The 26,459-nt window shown below is 40.7% G+C and overlaps 1 protein-coding gene across 1 annotated transcript in view; it reads right to left on the bottom strand.

Moving 5' to 3' along the window:
- Positions 1-8,657: 8,657 nt before the first annotated feature.
- The window catches only part of zswim5 (zinc finger, SWIM-type containing 5), a 61,920-nt gene continuing 44,118 nt past the window's right edge, over positions 8,658-26,459 (bottom strand). Inside the window, exons 2-16 of the mRNA XM_058623524.1 lie at positions 23,993-24,180; positions 23,242-23,410; positions 20,348-20,496; positions 20,062-20,212; positions 18,841-19,017; positions 18,184-18,360; positions 17,415-17,561; positions 17,185-17,322; positions 14,987-15,138; positions 13,890-13,992; positions 13,578-13,713; positions 11,837-11,994; positions 11,586-11,749; positions 10,181-10,262; positions 8,658-9,800 (exon numbers count right to left, since the gene is read on the bottom strand). Of these exons, the coding sequence (XP_058479507.1) occupies positions 8,938-9,800; positions 10,181-10,262; positions 11,586-11,749; positions 11,837-11,994; positions 13,578-13,713; positions 13,890-13,992; positions 14,987-15,138; positions 17,185-17,322; positions 17,415-17,561; positions 18,184-18,360; positions 18,841-19,017; positions 20,062-20,212; positions 20,348-20,496; positions 23,242-23,410; positions 23,993-24,180 (2,954 nt within the window). The 3' untranslated portion in view covers positions 8,658-8,937. The remainder of the gene's footprint in view (positions 9,801-10,180; positions 10,263-11,585; positions 11,750-11,836; positions 11,995-13,577; positions 13,714-13,889; positions 13,993-14,986; positions 15,139-17,184; positions 17,323-17,414; positions 17,562-18,183; positions 18,361-18,840; positions 19,018-20,061; positions 20,213-20,347; positions 20,497-23,241; positions 23,411-23,992; positions 24,181-26,459) is intronic.

Raw genomic sequence — 26,459 nt, 5'->3', positions numbered from 1 at the left:
TCAGAAAAGGTCCTTAGGAGGTAAGAAATACAAGAAAACACACACGCACACACACACACACAGAAAGGTGGTAACAATGAAGCTGGCCTCTTTAGAAATTGTGATCAATTTCCACATGGTCACCTTTAAAGGCTTTGGCAGCAGAATAATACACGAGTGTATGTTTGTGTGTCTGGGCTTGTGTGTGTGTGTGTTTGAAGGTGGTCCAGGCTCCATCTCTCAGCGAATCAGCAGGCCTGAAAAATCCAATCTGCCTGGAGAGACAGCAGGCTGTACATCATCTGCCATGGACGGACAACGGACACTATCAGCGCTTTATCAGACACCCCCACCCACCACCACAACCCCCCCACCTCCATCCTCACACACAAACACACACACACACAGATCTGCACAGCTATTCTTGTGAGGACACAGCACCGTCTTCCTTTCATTTGAACAGCGTAAACAAATTGTTTTACCTGACCAGTTAATGTCTAACCCTAACCTTGAATCAACTAAAATCAAATACACAGTGTGAAACAAAATCAACACACAAAAACACAACAAAAGACATGAGACCAGAGGTGTCAAACTCATGGCTCATGTGCCATATGTGACCCACCAATCGATTTCATGTGTCCCACCACCTAAATGTATGTTATCTATCATTTATAGAATGAATTTTCATCATAAATATGTTTTTATATATCGTTTCATATCGAAACAAAGACTATTATTTTGAAATTACGTGAAATACCGTCACAAATTCACTTATTGCCCAAACTTGAAGCTCATGTGGCTGCCAGGTCATTTGAGCTTGAGACCCCACTGACATAAAAACACAATAAACTGGATAAAAATGAGTGTGTAATGGTTGTTGCGATGCTATTTGTAGCATCTCTGCCTCAGTAGGGACCAGGTTTATGAATACTGATCCTAACAAGGTCAGTGTTTGTACAAAAACATACACACATGAAATTATTATTGAACACACATTTTCAGAGAGCCTTCTGTGACAGAGATGGATTGTTTGTAGACCGAGGCAGAGGCAGTGATGGAGTCTCTGGCTTGAGTCTGGAGAACTTGCGATGATTCACCTTCACGCAGACACTAACAGCTGAGACTCAAACCTCTTTACTGATGATACAGTGATTTATTCTTCACATTTATCCTTTTTCCTTTAGTAAGAAAACCTCCTGTATGAACTGGACAAATAGCCTACTTGTGTTTGTAGGGAAGAGTGGAGTGAATTATTTCCTTAACTAAATTTTATTTAGGTATTTTGCCCGCTTCGTTTTATTGTTATTAAATAATACTTTTATTTTGTATTCTATTCTTTAAATCTCTAGATACTTTACCTGTTTTTTCCCCCTTCATTTTTTTGTTATAAAATTACATTTGTATTGCTGTTTTCTTCTATGACACACTTTGATTGACCTTGTGCCTGAATGGTGCTATGTAAATCAACCAGAAAATTCCTTTGTGAGATATTTAGTAATTAATTTTTCTGCCACCTCTACAATAAGGTTACAACATTAATGTGTTCAAATGAGAATTATTATTACATTTTTGCAGTGAGCAGGTGAGATCGGAACGTTTATTTTCACTCGTTCGTCTGGGGACCTGTAAGCTAAGCACCTGCTTCCGCTCTCCTAAGCGGTAACCTGGAAGGAAACTACTCACGCTGTGTCCTCGTTTCTCGTCTCTTGCCTGCTAAAACCAGGTCAGTAAACGTGAAATTAACCATAAATAGTTGTGTTGTCAAGTGATTATATGTTAATATGAGTGTTTTCATGAAGTAGAAATTTGTCTAAACATGTTTATACACTTGTAAAGAGACTAGAAAGTAGTCGCGTTTGCCCCACACGTCCGCCATTTTGTGTCTATCGCTGCCAATCATGAATGCACCTGTTCACTGTGATTAAGAGGAAAATGGACTGTGTTTATAGTTTTATATTTGCTGTTAAATATTAAATATTGGCTGTGTTTGATTGAAAGGCTGAACCTTTATATCCTTAACTTGGTTTAAAATATATTTGTTGGCTCTGGTAAAACAATTGTTGGTCCATAATAGTCTTCATATTAGACATTTAAAGATGGCACTGATTCTGGATTCCGCTATTTATTGTATATTTACCAGTGCAGTTTACTTCATATACACATTTAGTTTATTTTTGTTCACATAAATGAAAATTCACATGGATGACTTCCATTTTTATTGTAGCTATTAATTAATTAGCAAGTTTAATACATGAATATTAAAAAATAAATTTAAATTGTTTACGTAGTTTGTCCTTGTTCATGTCATTGAAAATTAGATGATACGTCTCAGTGGAAAAATAATGTTGGTCCTAATGAGCACCTGATGCTAATGAGGTAGAACCCTAATTTCTGAGAAACTGGTTAAGTGTGAGACTTTGTTTAGTTTGTCGGAAGGAATGGAAGTCAACACGGAGTCCTGTGTGTGTGTGTGTGAGAGAGATACAGACAGATTGGACTCAGTGCAACTGAGGAGAAAAAGATGGAGCACATAGCAATCACTTCTCCATCTATCTGTCTGGATAATTAATATAAATCTGCTCATTTTCCCTCAGCCAATCAATCTAGATTTATACACACACACTCACTCTTTCTTTCTTTCTCTCACACACACACACTCCCTGATGGGCTGATTGTCTCCGTCGTGCAGCTCTGCACAAACCTCTAATGAATGAGAAAGCAGTGTTGAAAGAGCAGAGAACAGAGAGAAATATTCTGATTAAAGACAAACGAGTGTGAGATGGATGGCACAGTATCAGCCTCCGTGTGCTTCATTTATCACTAATGCCGCGTGGCTGCATGAGAGTGTGTGAATGCATGATTGTGTCACACCAGCTGGGATCTTCACAGACTGTGAGATCAGTCGCTCACGTGTCGTTGTGTGAGAGATGAGTCGCAAGCTGTTCAGCGTTCAGGCGAGTCTTAAACTGACTTTTGATATACATTAAGCTGTTTTGGTAATGATCAATTGGTTTAAGTGACTTTTTTTCTAACAATTTAAGCAAGTGTTCTGACATTTTATGGACCAAACAACTAATCAATTCATTGAGAAAGTATTCATACAGATTCTGAAAATATTAATTGCGGTATTTCAGTCAGAGTACGATATCACAATATTTAAGTCACAGTATTTGCAATATTTAAGTCACCCTATTATCATGATATTTAAGTCAAAATAGGATATTATCAGGATGTTTAAGTCACAATGCGATATCACAATATTTAAGCCACAATATCACGATATTTAAGTCAAAGTATGATATCCCAATATTTAGGTCAGAGTATGATATCAAAATATTTAAGTCACATTATTATCGCGATATTTAAGTCCCAGTACGATATCACAATATTTAAGTCACGATATTTAAGTCACAGTCACAATATCATCACGATATTTAAGTCCCAATATGATATTATCACATTTAAGTCACGTTATCACAATATTTAAGTTGCGATACAATATTACGATGTTTACGCCACAATACGATACTACCATGATATTTGTCATGATACGATATTGAATAATCAATAATATTGAAGTCACAACACAATATTAGCATGATATTTAAGTCATGATACAATATTATCACAATATTTAAATCACAATATGATATTATCATGATATTAAAGTCGCAGTGCGATATATATATATAATATTGCAAAAACACTGCGATATACTCACACTTGCTCTTGTGAAAGTGAGGACTTGGCCCCATCTAGTGGACTGAAACGTCAATGGATTTTCTTTTAATGCTAATCCACAAAAAGTTTGTTTTATTTGTAAAATCAGTAAAAAAATAATCATATGCTAAAAAATTGAATTCACCACACAATGATATAAAGTAACACAAATCTAACTCGTTCTTAACGTGTTTCACACTTTATTCATAGAAAAGCACTGAGATTCCAACACAAATCAATATAAAATGGTAGTAGCGTTACATAAATAGTAATAAATTTTCGCTTTATAGACAGTAGCTCAAGAAGTCGCATGAAAAAAAAATACAAATTCCAAAACAAACAAACAAAAAGAGAAGAAGAAAGATGTTCATGATAAGCTATCATACTTCTGTGGCAACAAATACTGGAAATACCTTTTTTTTTTTTTCATAAATCAGTAGCACAAAGAGGCAACCAACACTTTTCCATTTTCCCTTAAGTTACAAAAATCTGAAAACAAAACCAAGTAGGAAACAGTTGGTGGGCTACATCTAGGAAGAAAGGAAGGAAAGGGAGAAAGAAAAAAGACCGTAGGAACTGGCTGATAGTTTGAAACAGAGTGTTATTAGGGAGGAACGTCTTTGTTGTAATGCTGTCATTTAGTGCATCACTTCATGACCCTCTGTCACGTATGATTTAAAAAATAAACACTGCCGACCTGGTCGCCAAGAAAGTAATGAAGTCAGAAAAAAACCTATGATAGTTTCTGTCAAAAGCCGAATTTGTGCAGCCACAAGGCTGAAATCTGCTCGCAGATGTGTCGACGTATTGCTACGAACACAAGGTTTTAAAAAGACAAAAGAAAAGAAAAAAGTAAGAAAGAGACACATGTACGGTCATGACACAGAGGACGACGTGAACTCTGTCAGTTTTTGTTTTTAGGCCGAAGCGAGCGTAATTAACAATCATAAAAAAAAAAAAAATGAGTTACAAGAAGTGAAAACGTGAACTTGAGTCCATTCACAGGCCGTCGCTTTTGTTCATACAGTCCCTGTCGCTGATGCTCCGTCATCCGTGTGTTGATCCGTCGTCTTGCCGCCGCCACACGACACGACGCCTCAGAGAAGACACTAAAGGCTTGAGTCCTGATTAAATGAAACCGACAAAACGAGATACGCAAAAATAAACTTTGTACATTGATCAGTCAGAAAGGCATTTTCCAACATCTTTCTTTTCTCTTTTTTTAACCCCCCCCTAAATGTTGCAGGGAATGCAGGCTGGCTACGGCGCATTATTGTCCAAATACAAGCATGCTGGGTCTTGTCTTTGTCCAACCCCCCATACTCGGTCTGCTCCATTAGGGGGTTGTCAAGACCGTCCAAAGTGGTTCTGCATAGTCTAGGTTTAGTACATATCTGTTTACAAATGAATGCCTTACTCATTTTCCTCAAATCTGAATAACATGCCTTCTTTTGGAAAACAGATTTTTCTTTTTTTTTTAAAAACAAAAACAAACAAACAAAAAACTTTGCAAATCTAAAACAAACACAAACAATAATAATTATAGTAGAAACAAAACGGAAAGAAATGTACACAGGAGCACCTGAGAAATGCCTTGAAGTCTTTGCTCTTACATAAAAAAAGGTCATATAGTCCCCCGTTCCAAAACAATTCAAGTACACCCTCGCCAAACAAAAATAAAATCAAAGGAAAAAAGCCAAACACATAACATACTTATCATAAATAATTATAACTTTACAATTTTCTGAATTGACACTTTAATATTTACAATATCTTAAATGCTTAATGTTACTACTTTTTGTTTTGTTTCTTTAAGTGATGTCCCTGAGAACTGAGTTTAGCCTCTCAATTTTCCTTTTTTTTGTCGTTCTATCTGCATTTCTTTAGATCCAAAAAAAACAAAAGAATAAAAAACTACCCGCGTCGCATGGGTGAAGTTAGCTTCCATGGAATGTTAAAGCAGACGAGAAAATGTCCCTCCATTCTTTTATTCTCCTGACGCCCACAGGCCGACTCATCTGTTATTTTTTTCGTATTTTTTTACATTTTTTTTTAGTCCAGTTCTTTTTTTTTGCGTTTTCCCACTCGAGACATACAAAACAATCAATAAATCAATGCTGACGCAGGCAGGAACGTACTGAAGAGGTATTTCTTTTTTCTGTGTGAAGTGCTTGCACGATGATCAGTTTGACCAGAAGAAGTTTGAAAGTCTCTCACTGTACTAGACACTGCCATTAACAACACCATAAAAAAAATCAGTAAAAAGAAAAACTACTTCCTGTGTTGACTCAAATATGTACGCTTAAGACGTAAAATTAGGGCTGCAACTATTTATTTTCATAATCGATTAATCTGTCTGTCAATTAATTGAGTGCTTGTTTTGTCCACAAACCAAAAACGATTAGGTTTTTAATGATTTCTTTGTTATATGGAGAAAAGAAACCAGGAAATAAGCACATTTATCGAAATTAAAAATGTGCTGTTTTGTCTTAATTATTAAAAGAAACTTCTAAAACTGATTAGTTCAGTATCATTATCATTTAGTAATCGATTAAACAAATAATCATTGCAGCCCTACATAAAATATACAGTAATTTCTTTGTGATACGTCACCCTTAGAGAAAGACAAAGCCACTTATCTTCACAGTCCAGAATGTGCACAACCAGTAGCATATGCAGCTAACTAGCTTTAGTAACTAAAGACCCTTTTCCATAAAGAATTTTCTGGAACAACAAATAGTTTCTTGAGTATCTTCATTTATCTATTAGCTGTGATGGGAAAATATTCAACGTATTTTTTTCTTTTAGCTCTGGTTTGCGATTCTCTCAACCAGTGTAGCTGTGGCTGGTTTAAAGGTTGATATAGGTTAAATATGCTGCCAATAACCCAACAGTTGTTTTAATAATGCCAACCACACTTAACATTGAGCAAATAGTCCTGCTAGCAATAGTTAGCCTAATATTGACTCTTGTTTTTTGGCTAAAATCTCTGCTCTGCACATTAGCTAGTAACTAAGAGCTAGCATTGCATTCTGAAGCTGGTTAAGAGGTTGATAGTAAGACTAAAGTGAAACAAATGACTTTGCAATTGACTAAAAAAAGCTTTAGACAACAAGTTAGCTATCTGTATTCGCGGGCTTGTTCAGCTGCTAAAACCTCTGCTATGCTCATTAGCTAGCAGCTAACTTGTTAACAGCCAGCTGGTTTAACAAGCAAAAAAAAAAAACTTAAGTAAAGACTTAAGTAAAAATTTACTGCACAAACATGCTTGTCACATATATATATATATATATATATATATATATATATATATATATATATATATATATATATATATATATATATATATATATATATATAGTTGAGGTGAGGAGTGTTTACGTATTTCATTTGTTGCTAATAGAAAACTGTTAACTAGTGCACCCTCATTAGTGGTTGAAGGTTAGTTCTGCTAAGAAAAGTTTCACTTGGCTAACTCTGTACTCAAAGCAGGGTGTCCTGCTATATGTTGTATATAAATAGTCCTTGTTGCATGACCCAAAAATGTAGACCTAAAAATATAACCAGATTTTGAAATAGGATAATGTTCTGGGTTCTTGCCAAAGCTGAAGGAACAAAGACTTCATCTTAAACCTTTATGGGGAGTCATGAGTTCCTATTAAAGTTCTTCAAAATGGAAAAGGGGCTTTAGTTAGAAGCAGAGTTAACCCTTACAAGTTCCTTAAGTCAACACAGTCCCAACATCTTATCAGGCTTCTTATCAGAATACAGCGTGATGAGATTAATGCCACTGGATAGTTTTAAAAAAACAAGCAAACAAAACGAAGCAGACTTGACTTATATTGCTTATTGAATTATTTTTGATTTAGCACGTGGAAAGGAATTGATGCAGTCGTACAGACTTTTGGCTACAAACAGACAGCAGTGCAGTGGTATCTCTAGAAATGGGCATATAATATGTGTGTGACGCCCTCAATTCATCACAGTTGTTGTTTTCTCACTGTTTTTAATAAGCTTATAGGATGACATTGAAGATACTTTATGTGCATGTGGAATCTCTACTCACTCTACCTTATCGAGAGCAGCCTGAATAATGTCAATAATGGCTGGAATGGAGAACATGCTCTGTTCAGCAACACAGTTCTACCTCTGAAGCTACTCCGAGATCAGACTACTTGAATTCAGGCCGATTTTTCCAAGCGATTTGTTTGTGACATGTAGCGTAACATAATTGTAGAACAGACATTTGGCGTCTGGGACATCTACGACGGGCTCCTTTGCTGTGGCAACAGTACCCCTGCCTCTTTGACATCTCCTCAAGGGACTACCACAACAACACTTCGGTAGCCATGAATGACAACTCCTTGCCCCATCTCCCTAACGACCTATGAACTTGCGCAGTGTCTTGAACGATGATTGGACAGGGTCATACTGTGTCGGCAAGAACCTGCACCACTGTGATTGACATAAATATCATGTAATCTGATCCCGGCATTAATGGGAAAGCACTGACCACTGGTGTGCAGGACAGGAGCTAGTCTAGAATGGCTTTAGTCCAGTTTTCAAACCTGTTGGTGCTGACGTCTTTGTCTACAGAGAAAGGCTACATGTGTACTTTTCTGTATTCTGCCCTCTCTACTCTAAGATGCCCTGAATGAAACAAGAGGCCGTTTCTGACAGAGAAGTTAAAGCTGACAAATAATACAGTTGAGGTATGACAGCAACACTACGTGCGATTTCCACCTCAGTGGTTTTTTCTTTGTTTGGAATGACACAAACCTTCCATTGTAAAAAACACGTTTTCTCCTTAATCCCCATCATGACAGTGTCTTCCGGCTCAAAGTATGTACCTCCGCCATCAAATTAATTTGGTTTTCATGTCATCATGTGCCACTGAAATACAAAAGTTCTATTTGCTTCTTTTGTCACCACAATCTTCTGCCTTTTTCGATATTATATATTAATTAGAGGGGAACGTGTTTGTTTGCTGTTGTTTCTTTGATGTTTCGAGCCATTTACACCTTTTGCAGTTTCGATGAAGACGAGCAGTGTACTGCAAACACTTCCTGGTTCACATTCAAGAAACAAATCAACCAAACAGAAACAAAAATTATGACTTAGTCAACAAATGGCTCAACAAAGGTGAAAAAAAGATCTAAAAAAAACCAACTTAAATAGAAACAAATACATTTAACTACTTCCCAAGGACTGTGTTCTTGTGAGGGAGGTGTAAGGTCAGCCGAAGCGCTCCCTGACCAACATCATGAGTTTCTTCTTGCCCTTGTAGATCTGTTTCAGGTTGTCTATGAACTGGGCGAACTGAATGTGGCCGTCCTGTGCCAGCAGGAAAGTTACCCTTGCTTTGCTCAGGAACTCTATGAACTCTCCGTAGTGCCGCGGACTGATGTGCGTCAGTCGAGAGTGCGTGGTGTTGATGTACGCCGAGATTGTGGCGTCAAGGAGCTGCCGCAATGGCGCCTTGTCTGTTGACATCAGCTTCCCGGAGTTCCTTCTCCCAGGTATGCCGGCAAGACCAGGTGCTGTCAACGTGCACCGCTTAAGTATGTCAGACAGCACCGTGGCGCAGTGCACACTCTTTACCACTAGGGGAATAATGGCTGCAAGCTCATTTTTACCCAAAGAGTGGCTGAGCGCACAGGCCCAGAGCACATCGTTAATAGCTGGGTGAGTGTCCTGGTTGTAAGCCAGGTTAAGATGGGTCATGGCGAGGGAGGCCAGTTTGAAAGACCGCAGTGGGTATCCTCTGTGCTCCATGTACCTCGCAATGGTGAAGAGCTGAGAATATGTCATTCCCGTAGATGCTGCGTCGATCACGATCTGGTAGGCTGTCTCGAAGGCGATGTGGTCCTTCTCGCAGAGTGTCAGAGCAGACAGGGCACAGTTCTGTGGGTCCTTCATGGCACACTGGAGGGCAAGGGTCCTCGCACAGCTGGCCAGCTCCTCGTGTTGAGGGTAGTCGGGGCTGAGGCGCAGGATGGTGTTGTGGGACATGACGGTGGCGGCCACAATGCTGGTGGCCTCGGTCGGTGTGAAGAGAGTGTACCAGCTCTGTAAGATGCTAACCAAAGCCCGAAGACCTGAGGAGGAAAGAAAGACAGAAGCATGACAGTGTGTTCACAGAAGTCAATCCAGAGATTCTCCTGCCAACTTCTTCTCATCTATCTTCGTCATAGGTGACAAAAAAAACGTCCCAACCCAAATCTTATGAGACATTATCTGTTGCCCAAGACTGACATATGCTTGGCCCCAATTCTAAGCAGTTTCCATGTCAAAAACTGGACAAAGAACTTTTGGATTTTCTGGAACTCATCTCAACAAAGTGACCATCAGGTTCTTGGTCACCTTTTGATAGCAAGTTATTTGCTCAGTTTCAGATCTTGGAAGAGTTATTCCTACAATTCTTCCACTCAAGAATTATATGATACTGGGAACTCTCTCCGGAAGGAATTTCACTTACCAACTTCAGTGGCACAGGTGACCAGCCAGCGAACCATCTCTCTCCGCCTCCAGTTCAGTGTGGACAGAGTCATCCTCATTACCTGTAAAAAAACACAATCAGGTTTTCAATTTCAGAAATAATTCGACTTAGTTTAACTATTACCTTTGCAACTTTTATATTTACTAGCTATAAAAAAAGCAGCCATTTTAGACTAAATACTCAAAAGTAAATCTAACATATTGACAGTTACACCCATGATTAACTGTGGTTCTTCCATTTCCAGCAGTTTGGCACAGAAAAGTCTGTCCACATGTTAAATAGTAGGAGAAACAGTCTGGCAAAGCCACAACGAAACTGCTGCTTTGACAATGTCGAGGGTTTGAGTTTACTGTGGAACCCAACAGGCGCAATTATGTGGTTTTCTTTGCAGCAACAATGGTTAAGTTGCTGCAAGAAGTTTTCCCTGTTAATTTGTAGTGAGGCTGTGTAGGACTGCAGAAAATACAAATCCAAGAAAATGGTAACGATGGTTAGATGCAGGACCAGTCGCTGTACTTGCCGCTCTTTCCTTTTCTGTCACATACCAAACTAAATAACACTCCCACAAAACATATCGTCCATCCCTTCCACGACAAGTGTATACATTTTAGTTGATTAATCAAGAAAATAATCGGTAGATTGATTAATTAATCAGGAAGATAATTAATTGCAGGCCTAACTCCCATGTCGCTAAAGCTGTAGAACAGTGCTTGTGGAGCTTTGACAGCTGGGTTTTGAGGAAATAAGGGTGATTATAGCAATTTCATGGTTAGAAATGTGGTGTAGTTATGGGAACAGCAAGTAACTTTGGAAATCAAATCCTTTTTCCTCTCAGCCTCAACATCACACCAGCCATGACTCCCACCCTCCTTTTTTAGCAATTGTCCAAGTAGCTTTTATAACATAGTGTCTTACTTTGTTTTTGTTTGTTTTTTTAACCATGATTTATATCCTGATGCCCTTAAAGTGGTTGTATATAGCAATTTGTTTTTACTTTTAAGCATACGAGTATGTCCTCCCTATGTACGTGTCTTCTACTGTTAGCATTTTTATGATCATTGTTTTTAAATATGGATGGCTTGCTCTACTTTATTGCTACAAAACAAGTCTAGCTACAGGTACAATAAACGTTGCCTAACCTGACCTGATATTGGTGCAGGGTTAAAACAAATTGTCCTGCAGCATAAAGCCTTAAAAAATCCATTAAAGCACACCAATTAATACATCCTCTTACGTGATCATGTTCCTCGCTATCTCCAGGTTATGATTTTGCTTTAAATACTTGTTAACATCATCACAAATGTGATATGTCAAACTAAAAAAGTTGTAATCTTGGAGAAAATACACTCCTTGTAAATAGTACATTTTATGAAACACACAGTACCTGCAGGCCGAGCTCCAGTGCTACGTTGAGTAGGGTTATGTCAGGTGAGTTGTCTGCCGGTGTGGCTATCTTAAAGGCATCCTGGGCCAGTTTGAAAATTAAGGAAGAAGAGTGGATATTTTTCTGGATGGCCTCCAGCACCGTCCGCAACCTCAACATATCACCTGCAGGCAAAGATAATAATAAACGTTAGTTATCTTGTTGTCACATTTCAGGAAACTGCCTTGAATGTGTGGATTTGTTGATGGTACCTTTAGCAGCAGTTAGCATGGTAGAGGCTAGCTCACACTGCTGTGACTCCAGGTGTCCCAGTGTGAACCAGCGTGGGTATCTACTGGGAACTATGGAGATGCCATGGTGAGGGTGGCCCACGTCACCGGAGCCTCCCGATGATTCCAAAACAGGCAGCCTGAAAAAAGAAAAAAAACATGTCATGTATAATTTAGAAGGGTTTATTGGTAGAAATGGATGGAATATACCTCCAATAAATAGGTTTATGTGTATAACTGCTTTAAAAGAAAATGTTTTTCATAGTCGCCATCTTGTGCTTCCTCAGCAGCCTGAACAGACAAACCAGGAACGCATATATTGCATTTTGAGGCCACAGCTAACCAGGCAAATGTAAAATTGCGGCTACATTAACCCTCTTGTAATAATAATAATAATGATAATACATTTTATTTGTTAGCACATTTCTGACACACAAGGTCACCTTACATAGAAACACACAAATACAACATAAAAATAGAATAAATACAGTAAAATATAATAATAAAAGACAATACATTTCAACAGTGCTGTGTGGTCAGTGCGAGTATGTTTTTCTAAAAAGTAGAGTTTTTAGTTGCGATTTGAAGTGTGGGAGGGAGTCTGTGTTTCGGAGGTCAGGCGGGAGTGAATTCCAGAGGTGGGGGCAGATCGGCTGAATGCTCTGCTCCCCATGGTAACGAGACGGGCAGGAGGGACAGTGAGGTGGATGGAGTGGGAGGAGCTGAGGGTGTGGGCAGGAGTGGATATATGGAGAACATCTTAGAGGTACGGAGGTGCAAGGTTGTGTATGGCTTTGAAGGTGAGGAGCAGTATTTTATAATTGATGTGTTGTGTGATGGGGAGCTAGTGGAGCTGCTGTAGGACGGGTGTGATGTGATAGAAGGGGGGGGTTTTGTGGTTTTGTGAGATGATACAGGCAGCAGAGTTCTGAACCAGTTGTAGTTTGTGGAGGGTTTTCTGAGGGAGACCATACAGAAGTGAGTTGCAATAATCCACAAGACTGTGGACCAGGATGGCAGTGGTGTGAGGAGTGAGAGAGGGGCGGACACAATTGATGTTGCGGAGGTGGAAGTAGGCGGACCGGGTAACATTATTGACATGGAATGTGAAAGAGAGGATGACACCCAGCCTCTTTACCTGAGGGGTGGGGGAGATAGAAGAGTTATCAATGGATATGGAAAAACTGTGGAGTTTGGATAGGGTGGATTATGACCGTCATGATATTAAGTCGCCTGGATTTATTATGATTTTATGGCTGTAGAATTGTCATGTTCAGTGAGTGAGTGCTTCTTTCTGCTCCTCTTTCCAAGATAACTTTCACTTTTGATATTTGGCAGTTATTCAACCGTTTAGGAATTACGGTACTGAGATGCTGACGTCACGAAGTGTGACGCACTGGTGAATCTTGTCTGTGATTGGACGTTTCCGTGGCAGTACTGAGGACTACCGAAATGATATATGGTGCACAGCTCTAGGGCTCTTAAGTTAATGCATAAACCAACGTCAGAGAGTGTGGGAAAGAGTAGGCAACATCCTTTCTGGTATGCAAAGGCCACTGTAGTTCCCTAATGTACCTAGGAAAAGGAGGAGTTCTTCCTTTTGCAGTTTGATCATGAGATGTCACTACTTCTTACACAGTGGACCATAAGAAAGTAATACTGTTTTCCTACTTCCTCCTACAACACAGCAGTTTAAAATTAAAATGTGTTTAGAGATCCTGACCTCATTGCACGGAGAGCCACTTTATACGCCAGGTCTGCGTCATGTGGCAGCAGTGCGGAGAAGAGGTACTTGGCAAAGGTGTGCATGGGAACACTCTCTCTGTGGATGACTTCACCTAAGCCACTAAACGGACCAGCTGCAACAAGAAAAGGCAAAACAATGTTGTCAGCATCTTAAATGATCACATCGGTTTATTCAATACGGAACTAAAACAAGATCAAGATTATGAGTCAAACTGAAATCCTTGAAGGAAATCACTGTGTCTGACATGCTGTAACTCATAAAGTATCGTGGGATGGTATAAAGTCGTACCATCTAGAAGCTGTATGGCCTGCTTCCGAAGAGTCTGCACCAGGAGATCATCCAGCTCTAGTTCTTGAAGTTTAGCGACAATCTGCTCCTCGTTGCGACACACCTAAAACACAGTCACAACACACATTCTGTTCAGTTTTCCCAACAATCTATTTTCCCAAACCATCTCAGAACATCATCGAGTCATGGAAGAACTGATTCTTACTTGGCTAAGAAAACACTTTGAAGTAGTGCTGGGCAGTATAACAGTTCTATTCTTTTATGATGTGAATTTTTCATATGCTGCGAGAACGGTATATGAAAAAAGAAATGTTCAAGGGGGGGACCATTTTCATTGCTGCACCACCCAAACACATTAACTGTGGTAGTAACACAGGAATGGACAGGTTGGAACTTCAAGGTTCTGACTGTGAAGTGGTAGCACAAGATGACACAGGCAAATTTGTACCAAAAAGATGAGCCATGTCTGTTTTTTGGGTTTGAAAAGTCTGACGTGGACCAAACAACCATTTACTGACAATGTTATTGGGCTAAATCTGTTGCTGGAAGCAGCAACACAAGCAATTTACTTCACCATATTAGTGGAAAACCTGTGTTTACCATTTTACCAAAAAAATTCAATTGTATGCCGTGAAACCTGTTAAAATTTTGAAAAAGATGATCATATAAATGTTTGGTCGAGTTACAGGAACTGCAGTGTTTTGTAACACCTCACTCCCTTGTATCATTGTGACTCTCCCTATTGTTTCACCACACAACAGATAGTGGTTTTCTTTTTTTCAGCCAGTGATCCACTAAGATCTCACTTTGCACATTTGATTAATATTCAAGACAAACTTTTTGCATAAAACCTTCATGTTTTTGCTGATTCCCATGGCATTAACAAAAGCCTTTGGCAGTCGTGTTCAACACTTTGAAGCAGATTAGCATTCGTGCAAAGAAACGTTCCTTGGCTTTAATCTAATTCGCAGTGACTTTCTGCTTGTTTTTCACCGAACAACACAAAATGACCTTTTCTCTCCCCGTTCTCTTGCTCTCTCTGCAGTTTTCAATCTTGATAGTTTGTGGCAATAAACAAATTCAGAAGAACCATATACCTTATCCTGAGTGTACAGGCCCTCGGGCATTATCCTCTGCTGGCCCATCCCCATCAGAGCCACCTCTATGGCCAGAGTCAGGTACGACTCCCCACTGTCAGGACTTCCCCACACGGGTACGTGGTGGTAGACTGGTGGTCTGGGTTCTCCTTCTGAAGGTGGAAACAAAGTCAAGACAGACCAAAGAGTTGATAAAGGATTCACAAAAAAACCCAACAAAATACAAACGATGCTAACGTGTTTTTTTCAGACCGTGGACAAACAATTACAATCTGGCGAGTGACGAGCAAGGATATTTTACTGAACTTATAATTTATTCACCTTGTTTTCTATTATATTTATAAAAAGAACATACTGACATTAAAGAAGCTAAGACATACATGTATTTATATTAATTATTATGGTTATATTTGTATTTAGGGTGTGTACCACTGTTTTAACTATAGACACAGGCTTTTCCTGAGCTCTTTTTTTTTCCTCTCATTGATTAGTTTTGGCCTTAGTGTTTGTTATTTGTTGATTCGATTTGATGATTGGATGATACACAGCCATGTCCCGCCTCCTCCTTTTGACAGATGTTCCCAGCTGTCTTCCACAGGGAAATAAAGCCCAGTGACCGGGTTACACACACACACACACACACACACACACACACAAAATAATCATACCACTCTGCTCAAATTCCCAAAACAACAAAGGCAAATCACTCAACTCTTTCTTTAGAGCACCAACACACACACCCACACACACTTATGCACACACACACTTGAGTGTGCCAGTGGTCAATGTGTTGCTTGGGCTGACAATGGCTCCCTGTAGCCTGGGAACAATGGAAAAAAAAACCCAGCCCCTATTCTGCTTTGTTGCACTGACCACTGGTGCAAAAAGGCCCTGGGCAGGATGAGAAATGCAAATGGTGATGGATTCTATACATACCACACTCACACACTGACACACAAAGAGGTGGTCTAAATGAGCAGCGTGTTCCAACCCGATCCATTCATGCTCTGCTGGTTCATGGCTCTGCAGCACAATGACGCCTGGTCCATATATAAGAACATCGACTCTGGGTGTAAATGAGTCACTGCTGGTGACCCTGATCGACCTCTACTCACGATTGAACGGCATCAGCTAATGAAATGTGTCATGGGCGGAGTTTCCGTGGAATTGTAGTGTAGTGCTTTAAACCGCGTCAGTGATATTGCAGCAGAACAGTGGACACATAGAGGATGAGTAATTTATGTCTAGGAAAACATGGCTGCATGGTGCTGGGACGTGACAGATTTTAACGTCTATAACGTCTGTGTCAGCTCAAGTTCACACTCTTTTAGAGGAGTGTGTGTGTGCGCCACTTAATCCAAAGGGAAACTGACATTTGTGCCACATTGTTAACCTCTTGTTAACCTCTCATTCGATTGCACAAACGTCCATGGAGGAAATCAGCGATTTTAGCTCACAGAACGTGGTAGTTACTGCTCTACTGATGCCTTGTTTGGCAAGTTTCATGCTACTTAAGAGAATCCTAACGATGGAATTCAAAAACTTAAGTCACCAAAAAACCCTTTTGAACTTACTCTCAGTGGCAGGAGTGGATCAACAACTCCTGTGAGCCATGATGTAAAATCGCTAATTTTCTCTATGGGCTTTGGTGCGGGGGGGGGCAGTTACCAAAAGTGACAAAAACTTTCAAAAGTGTCGTGTCAGAAAATGCTGATTTACAGTAAGATTAAGCAGCAAACATATTCCAAAGATGGTGTAGACTTTGCGTCACAGAGATTGTATGAGGTGAGCAGTGGCAGCCACATGTACGACACTGAATATGTGCAAATACCTCATACATCCACACTGCAGTATATCTTTAACATATAGTCAGTATAGCCTTACAGAGCTGCTATTGTGTCACCCTATTTCCATGCCTGAGATTCATACGGCAAGCCTTAAGTGACAGAACTCTGGGACCAGAAAATCATGATTAAAGTCAACAGTTTGTTGATTCACCAGAAATAATGGAAATTACAGGGTTCAGGAGCAAAAACACTTCAGCACTGATTAATGTTGCAGCGCTGGCAACTGTGAAGTTTGTGAAAACAGAAAATCGCATGTCGGACTTTTTTTTTTTCCAGGAAACAACGTTATTGATTTTTTTCCTTTCAAACAAGCATCTTTTAAAAAGGAGAAACATAATCACGTTCCAGTACCTCCAGTGTCCATGCTGTTGTCGTCATCCACGCGGCAGGTTTCAGTGAGCGTGACAAACAGACACCCGATCGGGTCTAACGGGTGACCGACCCAGCCTTCCAGGTTGGTGGTGGAGGTCACGCCCCTCTGTAGAAGCTCTGACCAAGGAAGAGGGACAGTTAGAATTACGTGAAATGACTGAGACAGTGTACTGCCCCCCCCTTTTAAAACACAGTGTGTGTGTCTTTACCTTTCTTTTGGTGTTTGTAGATGTCCATCTGTCTCTGCTGTTGGAGGCGGAGTGTGTTGATGATGGCCACGGCCAAACGCAGGGCTTCCCTGGAGTAACCGTGGGAGCGCAAGGCGTCGACTCGAGCACACGCTGTTGGGACGTGGTCTACGTGGTGGACAGAGACAACAGACGGGGTCAGGGAGACACACTCTTTGTTTTCTTTCAAAATTTCTCTTACTCTTTTTTTAATAGACAGAAACACACACACACACACACACACACACACACACACACACTCTCTCTCACTCACTCACTCACTCACTCACTGCAGGCTCAGCAGAACACCATTGCTTGTCTGATAGCTGGCTTAAATTGCAGAATCTGACAGATCTTAGCTGGAAGCTGCTTACTACAGATACTGACCTCAGTATCAGCAGAATTTCTCTGTGCGTAGGTGTGTTCTTATATTTGTTACCACTTTACGACCTTTTTTTCCTGGCATAAACACTGACCTTGTCAGGACCAGTAGTCCTCATGGAGACCAAAACCTGGCAGAACCTCATTTCTGAGGCACTGGTTAAGTTTAGGGCTGTGGTTATGGTTAAGGTTAGGGATGACGCTTAGACTGTTTAGACTGTCCAAATGTGAATGGAAGTCAATGTAGTGTCCTAAGAAGAATAGCTGTGCAAACCTCTGTGTGTGCGCATGTGTGCTGGTAAATTATGTATATTAATTTATACACACATGTTTCCACACAGACTACAGAGTAATGGATTCAGGTTCTTACCGAGCCAGAGAGGCAGACCCTGTGGATTGAAGAGCAGACTCTCTCCTTCTCTCTGGTAGGACGGAGACATGTAGAAGTCGCTGCTGATGATCCTCTGCAGGTGACTGTCCTGCCAGTGCAGGTCACAGGCCTCGACAGCTCTGCTGAACACTGTCCTTCTAGGTCTGGCCAGAGAGTCTAAGGGAGAACAGACACAAACACGGGATCAGTAGCCGTTTAAGATGCCATATAAGAATAATCAGAGCACCTTTCATACATGAATTCAGTGCCTCTATCACCCCCTGTGGATTTCTGAGAAAACATGACCTCATTTTCCCTCCCCTGTCCCTACTCTCTCTCTCTAACACATACAGATTGACTTTAATGTATGAAACTTGGAGCTGTGTGGTGAAAGAAAGAGCAGCAAATGCAGGCACATAGTCAGACAAGCATTTTCTATATCACACAGTAACATTTAAGAGAAGCCAAAATTGTGATTGACCAAGAAGATCCCGGTGTAATTAGAATCTACTTTTAAAAAAAATTTTTTTGGCGCTTCTTGGTGTTTTGTGCCGTGAGCTTCTTCCTCCTCGCCTGCTCATTCGTAATCAGATCTCTGTGGACAGATGTTCATAACAGACCTTCAAAATATTTGTGTGTTGTTTCCTTTTTGCTTACCCTGGGCAAGGTTGCTCTGCGGCAGAGCGTTAGTGATGTTGGGCAGCTCGCTGCCATAGTTGCCGTCCTCCAGCGGGCAAATGTCCATGTCTCCCCATTTCTTCAGCTGCTTCAACCAGCAGGTCTTCTCTTCGCTTTTGCAGTGGGGGTTTAGAACCACGCACACCCACAATGCACCTGAGGATAGAGGGTAAAAAAAGATGGGTTGACCTAAATTCGGGAAGTGTCAACCATCGATGAACTGGTCAAGTCCTTCAGCGAGCAAGATTCTGGTTTGAGAGGACACTGTGACCTTTGACCGTTGACCAAATCCTACAACATGTAAACATGCAAATCAAATTTCTGAATCCGGGCAAAATTAATATGCAGAATTTGACAGAATTCCATCAACAAGTTCTTGGGATGTCACGTTCTTAAGGACATGGGGCTGAACAATTTGGGGAAGATTAACCGCTCTATTTTCAAAATGTTCATAAAGCATAAAGAATAAAGAATCAAAATATCTCAATTATCATAAGCTGTGACTGTGTTCTACAAAATAAAAATACATTAATTTCATTAAGACAATGATGTGCCCTTCCTGTAAATAATCTCTGATATTGAAAAAAAGACAGGTCGATTTATCGTAAATTGCAGGCCAGGCAAATTGCCTTGTTTTGAGTGTCACCTTAATTACATTACATTTAATAAAATCAAATCACTTAAAGTACCAGTTGAAGTCTTAGTGACCTTTTCTGCTGCGTCACTGCACCAAACTCCTGGCCTTAAAACTGCGACTCACCAGACAAGAGGAAGGAGCTCTGTTCGTCCTCTCTGCCTCTCTCTGCGTCTGTGCTGTGATGTCTATCACTCACCCAGGAAGTGTTCTTATTGACCTCCTAAATGCTGAGATTGATCGCAGAGAAGCTGAGCAGCCGTATTGATCGGCAGCCTTTATCCTTCACTCGGAGGAGCAGCCTCTGACCAGATGACCTCATTGCTTACTGACTGAGACAAGCGTTAACCTTACAAGGTGCCTGGTAGAGCTTCAAGTGACGATTATTGTCTGAATCGATTGATCGGTCTTTCATTTTCTTGATGAACCAATTTGTTGTTTGGTCCATGTTGAAAAATGTTGATTTGGCATTGCCATCAGTCACACAAGATTTGTATCTTTTACTTTATAACCAATTGGTAACCATTAGCCGTTGCACCGTTGCTCGTTTCTCCGCCAGTTCTTACCCAGTTCATCCCAGAGCTGCCGACACTTGTCAGTCATGCCTGTGCCCTGTTGTCTCCATAGCGACAGCCGAGGGTCCGCCATAAACTGTTCCGTGATGAGCGTCAGCATCCGGGCGCCGTTGGAGTCTCTCATTCGAAGCATCTCCCGCACCTGGAAACACCAGCAGAGCTCAGTTACAGTAGTTCCTAACAATCTGCTCCTCCATCTGGTGCCAGTGTGTGTGTCCTTGCAACTTAGAAAAAAAAATTATAATTTCTTTAATTTTCCTTGGGGGGAAAAACAAACCTTGGCAAACATGGAGTTGAGCTGTTTCCCAGAGCCATAGTATCCTCCCTGTGATAGAAACTCTTTGACCTGCTCCCTGACTTGATCTTCGTTCAGATGCCAACAGTTGTCATCATCAATGCTGGCGCCTGCAGTTGGGTCTGGTGCACCTGGGAACACACACACAGACTTAGGCTACATCCAATTTCACTTTCACCTCCTTCCCTGGTGTTTTACTTACATGCCAAATAAATGATGCTAGCTCTGTTTTAGTTTGAAAATTTACGAGGTTGTGTTTTAATTTGGACGGGCAAAAGCTGAGGCCTCTGAAAACGATAACACAGCTACACACACACTCTTTCTGATTGGTTTTCAATGTCACCTCATTGTCGGTCATACATCTTAAGAAATCCCTGCTCTTTGTCGTTTCCCACCAGTATTACTTTCTGAAACTAAGGGAAAAAACTGCAAAATAGAGAATTTGTTGCCTGTTCTTTTTTGTTTTTAACCCTAAAAACACAGAGCATATCGCAGATGACACATTTGCACAAGCGCAATTTATATTACCGTAGTTACGCGACGGTTTGTGCTATCGGAAAAATTACAACGTTTTCTGAAAGCTGAGAAGTTGCATGTGTGGTTATCAAGGTTATTTCACTCGTGTTGTTGCAGGAAGCCGGCAAATCAGCGTCTTTGTCAACAGACAGGAAAGGGTTGAAAAAACACCTGTACATAGTTTCCAGTTTTTTGAGACAAAAACTCAAACAAATGTTATTTTAAATGTTTTATACTGTTCAAATTTCAAATTTCAATAAAACTATTTTTTTTTCTTCATTTTAAATTGTTAACATGCGGTAAGTTGTAAATAACTGCCAGATATTGAAGGTTATTCTGGAAAAAAATAGGCAAAAAAAATGTCCAGATGGACATTTCGAGGCTTGGGTGTTCTTGGGTGTGCAAAATCTCCACACGGATATGAAAATAGAGACACACACACACAAGAAAAGAAACCTTAAAACAATCAGATCCAATATCAACATCCTTCTCACACCATCAAAGCTGGTGTAAACAGAGGTGCGTGTCCTTCCTGTCCTCAATTCTTACCCCAAGAAACAAAATAAACAGACAGACGGTGACGAGGGGAAATGTAGTTTACTTTTAAAATGTCTGCACATGTGGCCCAGTTTTAATCTGTCCAAACTGAAGCTTAACGTGCAACAATGATCCTGAAAACAAACAAAAACTTGCCGCCTTTGCACCTGCATGACATTTACAAAACCCTGCTCTTTACAAGCTAATCATACACCGAGGGGAAGATATAAGGCCAACTTTATTTTTCTAATATCCTGTGCTGAGCATGTGTGTCTGGGTAATACTACAGGGACATGTTGATACGCTCTAAACTGGGAAGGCGCTTTGATGTAGGCAGGAAGTGAGCGAAGGAAAAGCCCAGAGACGTGTTTCCAACTGAGTGCACTGCAGCAAAACAGCAACATTCCTCATCAAAGACAGTCTCACTCCTGGAGCCACTGAGCTGAACTTCAGGGCCCCCATGAGCCCCCACCACCACCACCATCCTCCCCCTGCTTCTTCTTTCTCTCTTAAAACACTGAGAGGAAACGCTGCCCAGCACTTCCTGGACAGGAGCGCTGGAGAATGTCAACATTTAGAAAGAAGATGAAACAGAGAAAACATTAAGAATTTTGTTTGGTGAAAGGATGTGTCTTGTTTTGTCGTTCCACTGAAGCCTGCCTGCTACAGATCTCCTCGTCTTTTTTTTCTCTCAGCACTTTCATCTTCCCTTCCCTCCCATCTCCAAGTGCCATTTCTCTTGTCTCTTCCTCTCAGGTTCCCTTAGTTACCACACATTTTATTTTTCTTTACTTTCTGCTGCACTCGTTTCACCATTTCAACGCGTTTCTCTCCACTTTCTTTTAACACACTCCTGCCATTTGAAGGAGGGGAGGTGACTGGAGAGTGGGAGCTAAATCAAACAAGCCATTTGAAGCCCATGGCTTGCTGCTTCACTGGAGTAATCACAGTCTCTGACGTATGACAGCCTGTGGACTAGCATGCAGCATGTTTCAAGTCTGGAAGCTTTTAAGTCTGGCCTGTTTCTGTGAAGATATCGCTGCAGAGGGATGGACAGCATCTCCACAAAGTAGAGGTACAAGCCTCGTTTTAAAGACTGTGCAAAGCAACGGCAAAGAGTTTCAGTATATTTGTTAAAAAAAAATAGTGGCTGAGGACGAGAAAAAGTTATGCCCGTTGACAAACAGTTTCTCCCCAGTTGTCTAAAGTATGGCTTAATGTTAGCACTGTAACAATGTATAACTCGTGAGTAACTGTACCTGCTCCTACACTACTGTCTTTGGTTAACTAGCTAGTAGAGATGCCTGTTGATGGAAACACACAGAAAAACTCTGCCGCTTTAGACTTTAGACAGACTCCTGCTGTGAGGCTGCAGTACCACTAAGGTTGAAAGAGGGAGACAGAGAGCAGGACTGTAGCTAAACCACCTCTGTGTTTGTGTATGTTTGTGGATTTAGTTAAAGCGCCACCAAAATGGTGAAAATGTTGCTTGATACTGGCGTGCTCACATCAATATTCTGTACACGGTGACATTGCAGACTTTGGTCCCCACTAAAGTGAGTTGATCAGTATTTGTGTGTGGCAGTGCATTAGGAGGATGGACAGGTTCTCTCCGGAACATTCAGACTTTAAGTTGCACCAAAGCAGCTGAACGTTACTTGTCTACATGTTTGTTGAACAGGAAGCTTTATAGAGTTAACATTAATATCCTGTTACAAACACAGACTTTGGACCCCACTAAAGTGTAAAAATCTGAAGGTGTGTCCTTTTGGATAAGTGCAACATAAGTGTGGCTCTACAAAACCAAACCAAACTGCTCTTACCATGGACCTGGTTGATCTCGGAGTTGGAGGACAGGATCTCGTCGGCCAGTTTCTGAGCAGTGGGCAGCACCTCGGTGTGGTGAGCTGTGATCAGATACTGGACCAGCTTCTGCAGCTGATCTCTGTTCATCTGGAACAATGTCTCTGAGATGGGCAGCCGCAGCTTCACCTGCACCAGACACACACACATATATATATTAATTTTCGATTATGCAATGGCAACTTTCCTACCAATGACCAATTGCACTTCAGTGACCACAAGTGAGACACTTGGTCTCTCGATAAGGCTGAGGCTCATTCACTGATAGATTAAGAAAAATATACTATAAGTATAATTCAAGTCTGGCAGGCCAAATGAAACCCCTTTGGTGGGCCAACTTTGGCACTCGGGCTCCACTTTGGGCAATCCTGGTCTCTCTATTATTTCAAGGAATGTCTGTCCAGTCATATAACTGCCTAATAGTTTGTTTGACAGGCTTCAAACTCGGCAGGTGACTTACTCAGGACACCAGTGTTTGCAGTGCCGGCGTTTGAAAGAGAAATGTGAGAGACATCGGTAGAAACGCGACAAGGCACTTTTGCCTTGTCTCACATGGAGAAATGATCTGTGTGCAGTTTACTGCAGCAACCATGGTCACAAAGTACACCCTTGAATGTTCTTGTGCAGTCCAGGTGCACGACTGAGTTGTGAACCTGCATTAATCTGGCGCTGAAAGTCACAGATCTATATTGTGTAACGTGAGTTAGTTACCTGTTCAGGCTTGCGAATCCGGTACAGAGACAGTGCCACCACGTGTGCACAGTAGAAAATATCCCTGTTCCCACATCCACAGGTGACCGAAGTGATCTTGCAGCGGTCGAAGCTGATGGCCACCTTGTGTGTGACCGCTGGCTCTGACGACGTGGTGGGTTCAGTGACCGTGCCGCTGAGGTGAAACCCTGCAAACACAAACAAGGAAGGGAGAAGACGTGAGTCTTTTATTGGGTTCAAATTAAATTAAAGCAATATTAAGAGCTATGTGACATCTTAAGATGAACAGCGATAGCACAACATCAGTCATGCCGGAGTTATAACATTTTAAACTCATTTGTTTTAGCTTTCTATTTAGATTTTATATGTTGATTATAAAGTAAAGAAGAAGCATGAAATGAAAAAAAGAAGAGATATGTGGTACCCTGAGCTTCTTCAAACTAGATGTAGGCTAATTAACCAAATAATCAGATGGATATTTGCCTTTTTTATGTATGCATTTTTTCTTCTCAGAAACCTCGATGTTGCCGGGTCACTAAAACTTTATTTTCTGTTATTCAAAATGATTTCTTATTGAAAATAATGTAGAATAATTAAATGTGGATTAGACAGAGAGGCCATTAATTTGTTTGTATTATTCGACAAAAAAAAGGAAAAAACAGGAAAACCAACCATCGGCTGCTCTGATTTGTAAAAAATCAGCTTTGGCCATAGACAAACTAATATCAATCGACCTCTACTTCAAACACACAAAGTGAAACCAGTACAAAACACACATTTAAATGAGGCGTATACAACAGGACTCCACCATTTGATACTCTCTCCACCTCCCTCCTTTTGCCTCTATGCGTGTGTGTGTGCGTGCGTGCAGTAAAAACAGGTTGCTAAGGGTAGTTAATTAAATACTGTAGATTAACTTTGACTCTGCTTTGCGTAGTTAATCTTTACAGCCCTTGTACACCAACTGGACTATTTGCGGTTATGCTCTGTTGAGCTGTCGTTAAGTGAACGTGGGTTGACCGTGTCGTTTTTGCAGGATGTCAGGCATCGTTGCCTTTAGTTGCTCTTCATCAGCAGCTGTTTGGTCGTTTTGGCATGTGGAATTAGCAGGATGGATTCTGAAACATTGATTACTGAGCCATTATTCAGCCGTCATGCATGTGCGTTTTGGCCGTCATCAGCCTGACAGCTGTAGCCTTTGAAATAAGTTTAACTGCAGGTTTTAACGGGGGACTGAAACCTAATCAGCCTTTGTTGATGCTATGGTAGTAGCATAGTCTCAGACCTGTGGAATGAAAACAGTGAACACTCTGAGAGAATTGGCTAAATTCTTTGCAGTGACACAACACATAAGTTTTCTACATTCCGGGGAAATGGATTACCCACGTAAAATATACAGCAATTCAGACGGATACTAAAGGATGGCTAACACCAGGTCAGCACCAACCTTTGAAACTAGATACAAGAGTAATCCTGGGTTTTTCTAGGACCAACAAAAACATATCTAGCGAAAATAAATCTTAATCTTACAGAAGTTTAATAAAAGAGGAAAAACTCCGTTGTGGAGTACCTCAAGGCTCTGTCCTAACTCCTGCTTTTTTGGATACATGCTTTTATTTTACAAAAAAATAACATCAATATTATCGACATCTGCTCAAGTTTAATTAGAAAATGTCATATATATCACAGTTAACGATGTATTATTAATTTTATAGATTGAAACATGAAGAAATTGTGCCATTTCATTCCACCTTTAGAACAAGAAGTGAGACTCATAAGTATAGGGTTGAATGAAAAGAACGGTGCCTGCTGAAAGGAAACTAAATTCGATATGAGGAGAAACGTAAGTAAATATGGTCTGTCCAGTCGTCTCATGGTGACAAGTCACTTATTTATGAGGTGAGGTGTCCCACTGCTGCTTTTACAGCCAGAAAGACAGAAACCTGAGGAGAGGATGAACAATGCGAACTGGAGAGCGATAATGTGGCTATTTTGGGAGCGGGCTAAAAAAGAAATACATGTCTTAAGTTCTGACAAACTAACAAAGTGGACGTGAATAATTAAATTGTGGCCTGATAAGAAAAATGCCTTGATAGCTAACAAAGCTAAAAGTAGTTACACTAACGGCCATGAATCGTTAAAAAGGGCAGATACTGACACTGTGCTGTTCAACATAAAGCCATAAAACCAAATACCACACTTTTCAATTCAACGTCCCACCAACATACCAACCACTGACTACTCAGATTGGCATTGTTAAGATACTCCCACAGGCCACTGCAAAGTATTTTTGTGTGGAAGTACAGACAAAGGGAGAACATTTTTGATGGACCAGATATGTTAAAATGGTGCATCCCATTTACATTAGAGACTGGATGTCAGAAGTGGGAAAGAACGTCACCTCCAAGTTGAGTCTAAAGCTGTGTTTCCACCGAGTGGAGTGGTTCGATTTGGTACAGAGCGGTAG

Source organism: Solea solea, chromosome 1 (genome assembly GCF_958295425.1).
Source record: "Solea solea chromosome 1, fSolSol10.1, whole genome shotgun sequence".
Lineage (NCBI taxonomy): Eukaryota > Metazoa > Chordata > Actinopteri > Pleuronectiformes > Soleidae > Solea > Solea solea.
The sequence above is the reverse complement of the archived record's forward strand: the minus strand, read 5'-3'. Positions and strand labels throughout refer to the sequence as shown.